The 13739-nt window shown below is 40.5% G+C and overlaps 1 protein-coding gene across 4 annotated transcripts in view; it reads left to right on the top strand.

Moving 5' to 3' along the window:
- The first annotated feature begins 8353 nt into the window (after positions 1-8353).
- EFHC2 (EF-hand domain containing 2) overlaps positions 8354-13739 on the top strand; it is a 248550-nt gene continuing 243164 nt past the window's right edge. For 2 of the 4 annotated variants that reach the window (XM_025275981.2, XM_044936623.2), the window contains exon 1: positions 8361-8545. In XM_025275981.2, the coding sequence (XP_025131766.2) occupies positions 8504-8545 (42 nt within the window). In that variant the 5' untranslated portion in view covers positions 8361-8503. Of the gene's footprint in view, positions 8546-13739 lie in introns of all 4 variants that reach the window. The other 2 variants (XM_044936621.2, XM_006075332.3) reach the window with 2 other exon arrangements.

Raw genomic sequence — 13739 nt, 5'->3', positions numbered from 1 at the left:
GGAAGAAGTCCTGACACATCAGAGTGGACGCTCAGTAAATATTTGCTAAATGGAAAACTGGTCTTCCCAGGTGGCGTTAGTGGTCAAGAGCCCAACTGGTAATGGAGGAGACCTAAGAGATGCAGGTTTGATCCCTGGGTGAGGAAGGTCCCCTGGAGAAGGGAAAGGCCACCCACTCCAGTATTCTTGCTGGAGAATCCCATGGATGGAGGAGCCTGGAGGGTTACAGCCCATAGGGTTGCAAAGAGTCAGGCTCAGCTGATGCAACTTTGCATGCATGCACACAAATGGAAAACCTTTGAATTAATGAATCTAAGACTCTCTGTGTTTATAGGAGACAGTATGTGGGAAGTACCTATAGAAGTACAAAAGTGGAGGAATCAAAATGCTCAGAGGAGATAGCACATGTGAACAACCAGGGCAATAGATGGATGGGTGTGTTAGACTCAGGCCCTAGATTTTTTGGACAGATTTGATTTAAGATATTTTGTTCTGTTACTTCCTTAAGAGAGTCATTCTTATTAGACTTGCTTTTCTGTTTGGAAAATATCCTCCCTTAGAAGACAGAGACCATCTGCATGTGGACTGTGTGAGATGTGGTGTATTAAAGAGGACACTGGACTTGGAATCAGAAAGTGAGAGTTCCAGCTCTACTACTTGCCCCACAGAAACATGTGTAAACACACAGGGCAGCAGTCGTCCATGAGTAAGAGTCAGCCAACACAGGAAAAAGGGAAAATGAACATCAAAGGGTAGAATTGTTGTTTAAGGACCCTAAGCTAAGTATTTTAAAAATAATTAAAGAGAAAATAAGTGAGAGAAATTATAAGAGAAGGATCCCACTTTTAAGAACATATAGATTTAAAGAGAAGAAGGGAAACTTCTAGAAATAAAAGTATATTTATTGAAATGAAAATTTCTGTGTATTGGTTATAATCACTTTTAAAACATTTAATATTATTTGGTAAAACTGGAGATACTCAATTGTCTTAAAGAAGTTATAAGTACAAAACTAAGCACTAGAAAAAAAATAACAAGTCTTCCTGAACACTAAGAGAATTTATAAATTACAATAGCAAAGAAAACACATAATGAAGGGAAAAAAAAACAGTTACATGGATATACCTAGAGAGTGTCATACAGAGTGATATAAGTCAGAAAGAGAAAAATGAATATCATATTTTAATGTATATATATGGGACCTAGAAAAATGGTATGTGCTGTGCTGTGCTAAGTTGCTTCAGTTGTTTCCGACTCTTTGTGAACCTGTGGACCGTAGCCTGCCCTGCTCCTTTGGCCATGGGATTCTCCAGGCAAGAATACTGGAGGGGGTTGCCATGCCCTTCTCCAGGAGATCTTCTGGATGCAGGGATTGAACCCGCAGCTCCTGTGGCTCTTGCCTTGCAGGCAGATTCTTTACCTCTGAGCCATGGGGGAAGCCCAGAAAAATGGTATGGATAATCCTATTTGCAAAGCAGAAATAGAGATACAGATGTAGAGAACAAATGTATAGATACCAAGGGGGAAAGGGGAAGGATTGGAGGAACTTGGAGATTGGGATTGACATGTATACACTATTGATACTATGTATAAAATAGATAACTAATTAGAACATACTGTACAGCACAGGGAACTCTACTTAATGCACTGTGATGACCTGAGTGGGAAGGAAGTCCAAAAGGGAGGGGTTATATGTATATGTATGGCTGATTTATTTTGCTGCACACGAGAAACTAACAACATTGTAAAGCAACTATATGCCAATGAAAACTAATTGACAAAAGAAAAACAGTAAATATACATGGTACACATGGTGATTACAATATAAACTAGTACATCAGAGTTGCGATAAAAAATATGTCCTATCAATGTGTGAGGGCTTCCCTGGTGGCTCAGCTGACAAAGAATCCGCCTGCAATGCAGGAGACCTGGGTTTGAGACCTGGGTTCAATCCCTGGGTTGGGAAGATCCCTTGGAAAAGGGAAAGGCTACCCACTCCAGTATCCTGGCCTGGAGAATTCCATGGACTGTATAGTCCATGGGGTTGCAAAGAGTTGGATATGACTGAGTGACTTTCACTTTCACTTCATCAATGTGTGAATAGGCTTAGACAGTACATTTGCTTTAAAAAAGGTGTGAATTGGCTTAACTCACCTACTAAAAGAAAAATATTTTCTTTAAAAAAATAATTTTAGTTATTTATTTTTGGTTGTGCTGAGTCTTTGTTGCTACACGGGCTTTCTCTAGCTGCAGAGAGGGCTACTCTTGGTTTCAGTGCGCAAACTTCTTATTGCAGTGGCTTCTCTCATCGTGGAGCACGGCCTCTAGGGTGCACACATTTCAGGAGCTGCAGCACGTGAGCTCAGTAATTGCAGCACCCAGGCTCTAGCGCACAGGCTCGATAGTTGTGGCACACGCGCTTAGTTGCTCCGTGGCATGTGGGGTCTTCCAGGACTAGGGATCGAACTGATGTCTTCTGCATTGGCATGGAGCCATCAGGGAAACCTGAAAAATATTTGCAATATGGCTTAAAAGCAAGACTCAAATGTATGGTGTATGGAGATACATCCAAGTTGAGTCATACAGGCTAAAAATAAAGACATGGGCAAACGGAAATAACAAATAAGTGGGGATTTTTATCCTTGATATCAAATAAAGTAGAATTCAGGCCAAAAATAATTAAATGTGACAGAAATAGATAACTTATAATGCAAAAAATCCAATTTCATAATGTTAAGTATAACATTTATAAATCTTTAAAAATCTTTTAAAAGCAGAAACTATAGATGTAAGATGATACAGATAGAAATAGATTGCTAGTAGGAAACTTCAACAGGTCATTCCTAGTGCAGAATAGATCAAGTGGCAGAAACATAAGGATACAGAAAAAGTAAACAACATAATCAATAAAATAGATCTCATTGATCTATAAGGAACTTTAGGACCTAATAATAGTGAGTATGCATGCCTTCCTTCTCAACTGCACATAGAACAGTTACAAAAATCCATCAAATATTAGGTCACAAAGAAAGCTACAGTAGGTTCTATATAATGGAAATATTACAAACAACACTTTATTATCACAGTGAAATAAAACTAGAATAAAAAAGTATGAAAACACTACATATCAGAAGCTATTGGATACATTTAGAGATCAGAGGAAAGATTCATACACTTAAACACTTACATCAATAAAATAACAGTGAATGAATTGTATCAACTTAAAAAGTGAGACAAAGAACAAGAAATGCACTGAAAGAAAGCACAAGGAAGAAAAAAATAAAGGTAAGAGTAGAAAATTAGTGAAGATTAGGATTAGAAACCAATAGGTCAGAGTAATAAATCAAAATTCTGGTTCTTTGAAAAAAGTTACAAAATATATAAACCACTGGCTACATTAATCAAATGGAAATGGGAGAAGCACAACTACAAAATAAGAAAGACAAAGAAGAAATAGACAAGGATGGAGCAAAAAATTTGAGTGTGGGCTACAGATGGGAACAGAACGAAGCAGTTCAGTTCAGTCGTTCAGTCATGTCCAACTCTTTGTGACCCCATGGACTGCAGCACGCCAAGCTTCCCTGTCCTTCACCATCTCCCAGAGTTTGCTCAAACTCATGTCCATTGAGTCGGTGATGCCATACAACCATCTCATCCTCTGTCATCTCCTTCTCCTGCCTTCAATCTTTCCAGCATCAGGGTCTTTTCTAATTAGTCAGTTCTTTGCATCAGGTGGCCAAAGTACTGGAGCTTCAGCTTGAGCATTAGTCCTTTCAATGAATATTCAGGACTGATTTCATTTACAACTGACTGGTTTGATCTCCTTGCAGTCCAAGGAACTCTCAAGAGTCTTCTCCAACACCACAGTTCAAAAGCATCAATTCTTCAGTGCTCAGCTTTCTTTATAGTCCAACTCTCACATCCATACATGACTACTGGAAAAACCATAGCTTTGACCAGATGGACCTTTGTTGGCAAAGGACTGGTCTCTGCTTTTTAATATGCTATCTAGGTTGGACATAACTTTCCTTCCAAGAAGAAAGTGTTTTTTAATTTCATGGCTGCTGTCACCATCTGCAGTGATTTCGGAGTCCAAGAAAATAAAGTCTGTCACTGTTTCCATTGTTTCCCCATCTATTTTCCATGAAGTGATGGGACCAGATGCCATGATCTTTGTTTTGTGAATGTTGAGTTTTAAACCAGCTTTTTCACTCTCTTCTTTCACTTTCATCAAGAGGCTCTTTTGTCCCTCTTCGCTTTCTGCCATAAGGGTGATGTCATCTGCCTACCTGAGGTTATTGGTATTTGTCTTGGCAATGTTGATTCCAGCTTGTGCTTCATTCAGCCTGGCATTTCACATGATGTACTCTGCATATCGGAGAAGGCAATGGCACCCCACTCCAGTACTCTGCATATAAGTTAAATAAGGAGTGTGACAATATACAACCTTGACGTACTCCTTTCCTAATTTGGAATCAGCCTGTTGTTCCATGTCAGGTTCTAACTGTAGCTTCTTGACCTACATACAGGTTTCTCAGGAGGCAGGTAAGGTGGTCTGGTATTCCCATCTCTATTAAGAATTTTCCACAGTTTGTTGTGATTCACCCAGCCAAAGGCTTTGGCGTAGTCAAAATGAATGAAGCTGACTGTTTTTCAAATGAGTAACAAAAGTAACATAATCACTCTAAACAGGAAGGGGAGAATTAAAGTGGGGAAACACACCCAAGTTATTTTGGTACACAGTATTTTGACTAAATACCTTGACTAAAGGAAAAAAAAAACAAAACTGAACGCCTATATTGAACTTTGGTTAGTAAGCTTGTTTTCACAATGATATGAGTTAGCTGTTCTGTAACCATTTTGCGGGATCTTTTTGCATTGAGCAAATAAGTAACTATTTTGAAGGTAATTGGAATCAGACTTCTTACAGTTTGAGAAGGGGGTTATAGATGTGGAAAGGGGAACTCGAACATGTACTCTATTGTGTTGACTGAAACTGGACATATCAGTATAAACTCATGGGTTTTAATATCTATCTATCTATCCAAAGACAGAAATTGAAAGAGATGAAGCTATCTGTGCCTATCTATAGCCCACCAGGCTCCTCTGTCCATGGGGATTCTCCAGGCAAGAATACTGGAGTGGGTTGCCATGCCCTCCTCCAGGGGATCTTCCCAACCCAGGGATTGAACCTAGGTCTCCCGCATTGCTGGTGGATTCTCTACCATCTGAGCCACCAAGGAAGCATATCTACCTATATCTACAGATATCTCGAATATCTTGTAATGGCAGAGTACAAAGAGGTGCTTGAAAAATGGACAAAAGGACAGAAGAGTCAGCTTAGAGGGAGTTTCACTGACTAAATGTAGGACATTTTTTACATCAAAATAAATAATAGTAACAGATTATAATACACTGAATAAAATAAGAGTCTATAGAACATTCTGATATAAATGAATGAATAAATAAATAATTAGGAAAAAAATTATTGCTTGTATTAGAATGCCAGCTAAAATCTGTAGAAGGAATGTGGAGTTACATCCTTTGGCCATCACAATAGTAATAAATGATGTGGGCAAAATCATCAATTGACACTAGTAATTTAATGAGTAACTTGGTATTTACATAGTTCCAAATGATCTCCTGACAGAATTCTTACTAATTAAAAAAGGCAAAAAAAAAAAAAAAAGACACTACAGTGGAGAAACTTGGTATGCAGTATCTTAACCAAGTGACTGAAGTTAACTTCACCATTGATGGTTAAAATACACATTATGCACCTGCTCCTTTGATGACTGAGAAGGACACAGACTTTCTCTTGTGGTGTTCCTGCTAAAATGCCATAAACAAAAAGCTAGTAATTTGTGATGTTAGATGAGATCTCAACCAGATATTTTAAACTATTTTTTAATTTTTGCTAAAAAGAACATTTTGGGGACAGTTGACAAAATTTACATTAAATATTTATAGTGAGAAATAATATTTTATTAATTAATACCAACTATAATTTTGATTATTGTACTTTAGTTATATAAGAGCATGTTTTTGTTATTAGGAAATATAAACTGTAGTATTTAGGGGTAAAAGGGTATGATATCTGGTATTTACTCTAAAATGGAAAACTTGTGTATACAGAGGGAATGATAAAATACATGGTAAAACATAAAACAATTGGGGAAATTTGGGTGAAGGGTAAACAGGAGTTCTTTGTACTATTCTTCCAACTTTTCTATTGGTTTTGAATTATTTCAAATTTAAAAAGTAAGAAAAAGAAACATTTAAAAATATTTGTAAGAAGATATAGGAGAATAATTTTGTTCTATAGGAATTTTTGAATTCATGTACAAAGCACAAACCATTATGGGAAAGAATGATCTATTTCAGTAGAGTAAAATGACATATTCATGTACAATAAAGAAATCTATAAATGGAGAAACCAAACCGCAAATGATGAGAAAATATTTGCTATGCCTAAGATTCGTATCCAGAAGATAGTTTTAAAATTACAAATGATCAAATAGAAAAATCAGCAAAGGACATGAATGGACAAGTCACAGAAGAAGATAACAAGCCTGTGAAAAGATGACTAACTGCACTAGGAATTAGGGAGAAACAAATTAAAATAACAGTGGCATACCATTTCATATTTATTCAAATGATTGTTCAAAATGACACAATTTGGTAATAACTTTTGTTGAAAGGATGTAGGTGAAAGGGGACTTTCTTAATTGGTTTAAAGATTCTGGAGATCTAGTATAGTTGAATGTGTGAACAATTCCACCTTTAGATATGTAGCCTAGATAATCTCCAAAGAAACAGGAGAGGGTTGCTCTCTCCAGCATTGATAACTAGTGAAAAATTGGAAAAAACCTCATAGTCATCAACAGATGACATCAACAGATGGATCAGTGATTTGTGGTATAATCATACAATTCGTTTAAAATGAATGAAACAGAGCTACATGTGTTAAGATGTAGAAATCTCAAAAACAAAATCTTAGGTGAAAAAAGCAGGTAGCAGAAATTCATAGGGTGAAATTTATAAAGACAGAAAATCCATAATGTATATTTTTAAGGAATAAAAAGAGAGAGAAGAGAGTTACTGCCCTGGGAGAATTGGTGGGCATTTGAAGAAGGTCAAGTAAAGGGCGTGATTACATTGCAGTACCACAAAAGCCACCATTAGAACGGGCAGCTAGTAACTGGCGAGTGGAGAAGGTGGAGGAACGCTTCCCGGAAATGGCAAAGCCTTCCACACCTCTCTCCCCCACTGAACCAAGCCCTGAAAGACAAGAAGGGGTTACCCAGGTGAGAGATGGCAAGGAAGGGTGTTTCCAGCAGATAGTGAAATTTGCAAAATCTCAAAGGGCAGAGACTGTAGAGTTTGGTTTAGAAACTGTCAGCGATTCCTCGGAGCTGGAGTAGAGGAACAGGGCAAAGAAAGGGATGGAGGGCGTTCGTGGGCACCTACTGACATAGGCTCTGACCAGGCTAAGGAATTGGCCTGCCTCGTGACAGCTAGAAGAATATTGAAGCTGAAGAGTAACAGGTGCACCATTAATTATATAAGAGGTTGGCTCTGGAGGCAAGATTAGTTGTTTTGTTTCTGTTTTAAAAGAAAACCAGACAAGAAATAATAGGGTCTCGACTGAGACAGAGGATGTGGCGGCTGAGAGTTACCCGGAGTGTCCAACCAGTAGAGTAGGACTAAGGGAGGGAGTAGCTGTAGATGTGGGGAGAGGAGCCGCTGGCTTGGGTATCGTGGGTGTCTGATGGAGTGACAGAGGCCACTTTTTGTGCCACCTGACCCCACCCCTGGCCACCATGACTGCACCAGGAACGAGCATCTTAAAAAATGTTTCGTTCAAACGGAAAAAAGTACAGAGGAAGAACTGAGGATGATGGTTACCACTAAATGGATTTTCTCGGTGGTGGTGGTGGGGGGGGATGGGAGACGCTTGGGGTTTGTGTGGCTTGGGATTCATCTGGAACGTTTTAATTACAAAGTAAAAGCTGATGTAAATGTAACGTGCACTGGTGTTACATTTCTGTGAGGACACGGGTGTCATTTTATTTTCTGCACTCTTCTGTATGAACTAAATTTAATAACCAAATGGCGAGAAACAGAGGAGCTTCAGTGCAGGAAGGGCTTTGAGCTCTATCAAAGGGTTAAAACAGCAAGCAGCAGGGGCGGGGAATGGTGCGGTAGACAGCCTTTGTGTGTGCACAATGCGTGTGGAGAGAAAAGCCTCCGGGGAGACCGGTACCCGGCTGAGTGGGTGGGGTGCGCGGGGGGAGGTGCCCGCGCGGAGCTTCCGCCTAGCCCCGCCCCGGTCCCGCCCCGAGCCCCCGGCCCGCGGAAGCCCCTCCTCCTTCCTTGACACGGTGTCCGTCTCTAGGTAACGTGGAGTGGGGAGCGGGGGGGCTCAAACAAAGCGGCCGAAAGGTGGCCGCTGCCTGCTGACTTCTTTTCTCGGACCCTTGACCCTCGGACGCTCGAAGCCATGGCCCTGCCCCTGCTGCCTCGCAACAGCTTCAACCGTAATGTGAGTAGAGAGGGCACCCGAGGTCAGAGGTCCCAGCCAAAGTTTGGGGTCCAGGTGTGGCCACTACCTTGGCCTCCTAACGCTGCTTCGCCTTCTGTGGATTGGGCGCAGCTTGGGTCAGACTTTGTAGGCTCTTGGACTACCTCCCCTTCCTCTGTCCAGCTGCATATAGATGCTTTCCCTACATTAGATACAGAAGTAGAGTCCTTATAGATGCTAAGACCCTCGCAGGTAGGGTTGATGATAGTCATCGATGAGCGTTAAAGGTGTGCCAGGGGCTGTGCTTTAATCACCTTACACGGCATTAGATGCTCCCAACAGCCCTTTGTATCAGCTATTTTTTTTTAATATAAATTTATTTTAATTTTTAATTCCTATTTTACAGTTGAAGAAACTGAGGCACAGAGCGATGAGTCAGTCACTCACTGGCCAGAGCTACACAGTCTCAGTGGTGAAGCTGGGTTTCCTCCAGGCAACCGGTCTCCACAGCCCAGGAACCTAATCACTCTCCTTAATACCCTTTGTGAAAGAGTTGGTTATTAAAGTGAAGAAACCTGGCACTCTCAAGGCTTGTAGGGGGCGGATAAGGGTTCCACTGGCCTATAAAGTTTGATCCTAAACGTTATAGAGAGCAGGATCCAAACTTGTAGTTCTTTCTTCAATTAGGATTGGGAATGGTTCATTTCAAAACAAGATTGAAAGTACCAAACAACACATCATTAAAAACCCTGAGCACGCAAGAACTTTTGCCAGTAAATACCACCTTCTTTAATCCAGAACAGAAAAATGATTCAGGTTTTTGTTTTCACTGGTCCCTACTCTTTACTTGGGTTTTCCAGATGTATCTGTAAGAAGGGAAATCGATGGAACCACTCAAGGTATTTGTGTAAACCTCTGCTAAGTTTAGAAAACAGGCTGCAGATTGAAGCATTCGACTTTATGGATGCTGAACAGTGTCTGTATCCAAGTTGTTGGCCCTAAGGTGCTAGTTTTCTTGTAGCTTCAGGCCAGTGCATTCTGACCCCTGCAGGTTGGCTGGTCAGTTCAGCTTGTTTCTTGACCACTGGTTTGTGCTTTCTCGGCTGATGGATAGAGGCTGGCCTTCCATCCTAATGTTGCCCTTCGGTAAGATTATTGTTGTTTAGTTGTGTCCAACTCTTTGTGACCCCATGGACTGTAGCCCGCCAGGCTCCTCTGTCCTTAGGATTTCCCAGGGAAGAATACTGGAGTGGGTTGCCATTTCCTACTTCAGGGGATCTTTCTGACCCAGGGGTCCCACCTACGTCTCTTGTGTCTCCTGCATTGGCAGGTGGATTCTTTACCACTGAGCCACCTGGGAAGCCCTTGGTAAGATTAAGCGAGTCACAAATTAAGTAAAACCCCTGAAAGGCAGGGCATGAAAAAGGATTCCAGAAATAAAGAAACATGCTGTGTAAAAGTAATTCTAATCAAAATTGAATGTAGAGCCCACAGCTTTGGACATAGCAACACTTCAGATCCTCAGCTCTCACATACAGTGATTAAGAGTGCGAAGAACAGTGGTTGGATGAGATATTTTAAAATCTGCAAGGCTGTACTGAGTGTACTTATGCTTTTTTAAAGTTTTTTTTTTTATTGTGAAGTATAACACATGTACAGAAAAATGCACAATGAATGCTTATAGAATGGATATCAAGAAGGAAAATATTACCAGGACTCCCAAAACATCAACCTTGACTAGAGGTGCCAGATTTAACAAGTAAAAATACATGTCCCAAATAGTGCATGGGATCTACTTATATTAAAAGATTCTCTGTTGTTTATCTGAAATTCATATTTAACTGAGCAGCTTGTATTTTACATGGCAACCCTACCTATGACCCTTTCTGGTCATTATACCTTCTCTATTCTCCGAAGGCAACTACTCTCCTGGCTGCTATCACCGTAGTTTGGTTTGGCTTGCTTTTGAAATTTGTGTCAATGGAAATGTCTGGTTTTTATTCTTTTGTGGCTGGCTTTTTTTTTTTAAGCTCAGCATTATGTTTGTGAGATTTGTTCATGTGTCTGTCTGTAGAGATAGTTTGTATGCTTTCACTGCTCTAGAATATTCTACTGTATGGGTGTTGAAAGTGAAAGTGTTAGTCCCTCAGTTGTGTCCAACTCTTTGCAACCCCAAGGACTATAGCCGGCCAGGCTCCTCTGTCTATGGGATTTCCCAGGCAAGAATACTGGAGTGGGTGGCTATTCCCTTCTCCAGGGGATCTTCCTAACCCAGGAATTGAACCCAGGTCTCCTGCATTGCTCCCAAGATTCTTAACCATCTGAGTCATCAGGGAAGCCGTGTATGTATACAGGAAGATACTGTATGGGTATGGCATCATTTATATACACAGTTTACTCTTGACAGAGATTAGGTTTGTTTGGGGTTATTAAAAATAGTTTGCTGTGACTGTTGTTCATGTCTCTGAGTACAATTGCCAGATCAAATAGTATTCTTTTTTTTAAAGTCAAGTTCTTTTTTTTATATAATTTTAAAATTTCTCACATGGCATTCTTGGGTTCAGCTTTGATAGATGCTGTCATATGCTTCAGTTCAGTTCAGTCACTCAGTTGTGTCCAACTCTTTGTGACTCCATGGACTGCAGCACGCCAGGCTTCCCTGTCCATCGCCAACTGCTGGAGCCTACTGAAACTCATGTCCATTGAGTCAGTGATGCCATCCAACCATCTCATCCTCTGTCATCCCCTTCTCCTCCTGCCTTCAATGTTTCCCAGCATCAGGGTCTTTTCAAAAGAGTCAGTTCTTTGCATCAGGTGGCCGAAGTATTGGAGTTTCCGCTTCAGCATCAGCCCTTCCAGTGAATATTCAGGACTGATTTCCTTTAGGATGGACTGGTCATAGTGCTTATATAAATTTAAATTCCCACCAGCATTTTATTTTCCTATTGGATCACAACAAAGTGTGGAAAATTCTTTAAGAGATGGGAATACCAGACCACCTTACCTGCCTCCTGAGAAACCTGTGTGTAGGTCAAGAAGCAACAATTAGAACCAGACATGGAACAACAAACTGGTTCCAAATTGGGAAAGGAGTATGTCAAGGCTGTGTATTGTCACCCTGCTTATTTAATATATATGCAGAACACATCATGTGAAATGCTGGGCTGGACGAAGCACAAGCTGGAATCAAGATTGCTGGGAGAAATATCAATAACGTCAGCTACGTAGATGACACCACCATTATGGCAGAAAGCGAAGAATGAAAAAGCCTCTTGATGAAAGTGAAAGAAGAGAGTAAAAAAGCTGGCTTAAAACTCAACATTCAGAAAACTAAGATCATGGCATCTGGTCCCATCACTTCATGGCAAATAGGGAAACAATGGAAACAGTGACAGATTTATTTTCTTGGACTCCAAAATCACTGCAGATGGTGACTGCAGCCATGAAATTAAAAGACACTTGCTCCTCGGAAGAAAAGCTATGACCAACCTAGACAGCATATTAAAAAGCAGAGGCATTCCTTTGCCAACAAAGGTCCATCTAGTCAAAGCTATGGTTTTTCCAATAGTCATGTTTGGATGTGAGAGTTGAACCATAAAGACAGCTGAGCACCGAAGAATTGATGCTTTTGAACTGTGGTGCTGGAGAAGACTCTTAAGAGTCCCTTGGACTGCAAAGAGATCAAACCAGTCAATCCTAAAGGAAATCAGTCCTGAATATTCATTGGAAGGACTGATGTTGAAGCCAAAGCTCCAATACTTTGGCCACCTGATGCAAAGAGCTGACTCATTTGAAAAGACCCTGATGCTGGGAAGGATTGAAGGCAGGACGAGAAGGGGACAACTGACAGAGGATGAGATGGTTGAATGGCATCACTGACTCGATGGACATGAGTTTGAGCAAGCTCTGGGAGTTGGTGATGGACAGGGAAGTCTGGTGTGCTGCAGTGCATGGGGTCGCAAAGAGTCGGACACAGCTGAGCTACTGGACTGAACCATATTCTAACACTCAATTCTGTTAGTCTTTTGAATATAATTATTATTTATTTGTTTTTAAGGTAATTTTATTTATTTATTGGCTGTGCTGGGTCTTCATTTTTTTGTTGCACATGGGCTTTTCTGTAGTTGCAGTGAGTTGGGGCTATTCTTCAGTTGTAGCGCACAGGCTTCTCATTGTGGTGGCTTCTCTTGTTGCAGAGCACGGGCTCTAGCATGCGTGGGCTTAGGTAGTTGCAGCTCCCAGGCTCTGGAGCATGGGCTTAGTTGCCAGGTGGTATGTGGGATCTTCCTGGACCAGGGGTGGAATCGCTGGATGGGTAAGGTGGATTCTTACCCATCAGGGAAGCCCTGAATTTTAGTTATTTTGATCAGTGGGTGTAGTGCAGCTCTCTAATTTTAATCTGTGGTTCTCCAATTCCTAGTGAAATTGAGCACATTTCACACATTTTTTGGTCCTTTGGATAGTTTCTTTCGTGTGGTGCCTATTTGTCTTTTGTGTAATTTCTATTGGGCTGCCTGTCTTTTTCTTAGTGATCTGTAGGAGTTCTGTATAGATTTTGGATATGACTCCTTTGTATGTGTTGTAAATGTCTTTCAGTCTGTGGTTAGCCTTTTTACTCTCTTAATGGTGTTTTTGATGAAGAATTTGTCCTCAATTAAATTAGTACTTTTTGTTTCCTATTTAAGAAATAGCTCCTTACATGAAGTTCATGATGATATTTGCCTGTGTTATCTTCTGGAAATCTGATTGTTTTTACCTTTCATGTTTCGATCTATAATCTAACTGTAACACATTTGTAGGTGTGTGTGTGAAAAGAGGTAGGGGTCAGGTTGTATTTTTCCGCATGTAGCTATTCAGTTAACCCAGACCGTTTGTTAAAGAACAAAATTATGAGTAAATTTTAAAGAGCTTATTGACTTTATTCAGTGATTCATGAATCAGGCGGATGGAAAGGAGCTCTAAAGAGCTATACAAGGCAAGAGATTTTGGGAAGTTTTACTAGGCAAAAAATTGGATTGGTTATTGTAAGGTTACTTTCCTTATAGGGAATAGCAGGGGTTTATCAGGCAGATTACCTAACTAATGCTGATCAGGAGATTCATGGTTGACTGGTTTAAGATTCTATTTCTGGGAGAGCTGAAACTGTAACAACATTAAATTGCAGTTTGGTGACATGGGGCTTAGCGTAAGCAACTCCATTTGGGTCCTGTTGTCT

This window comes from Bubalus bubalis, chromosome X, assembly GCF_019923935.1.
Source record: "Bubalus bubalis isolate 160015118507 breed Murrah chromosome X, NDDB_SH_1, whole genome shotgun sequence".
NCBI lineage: Eukaryota > Metazoa > Chordata > Mammalia > Artiodactyla > Bovidae > Bubalus > Bubalus bubalis.
This window is presented reverse-complemented; position numbering and strand designations above follow the sequence as displayed.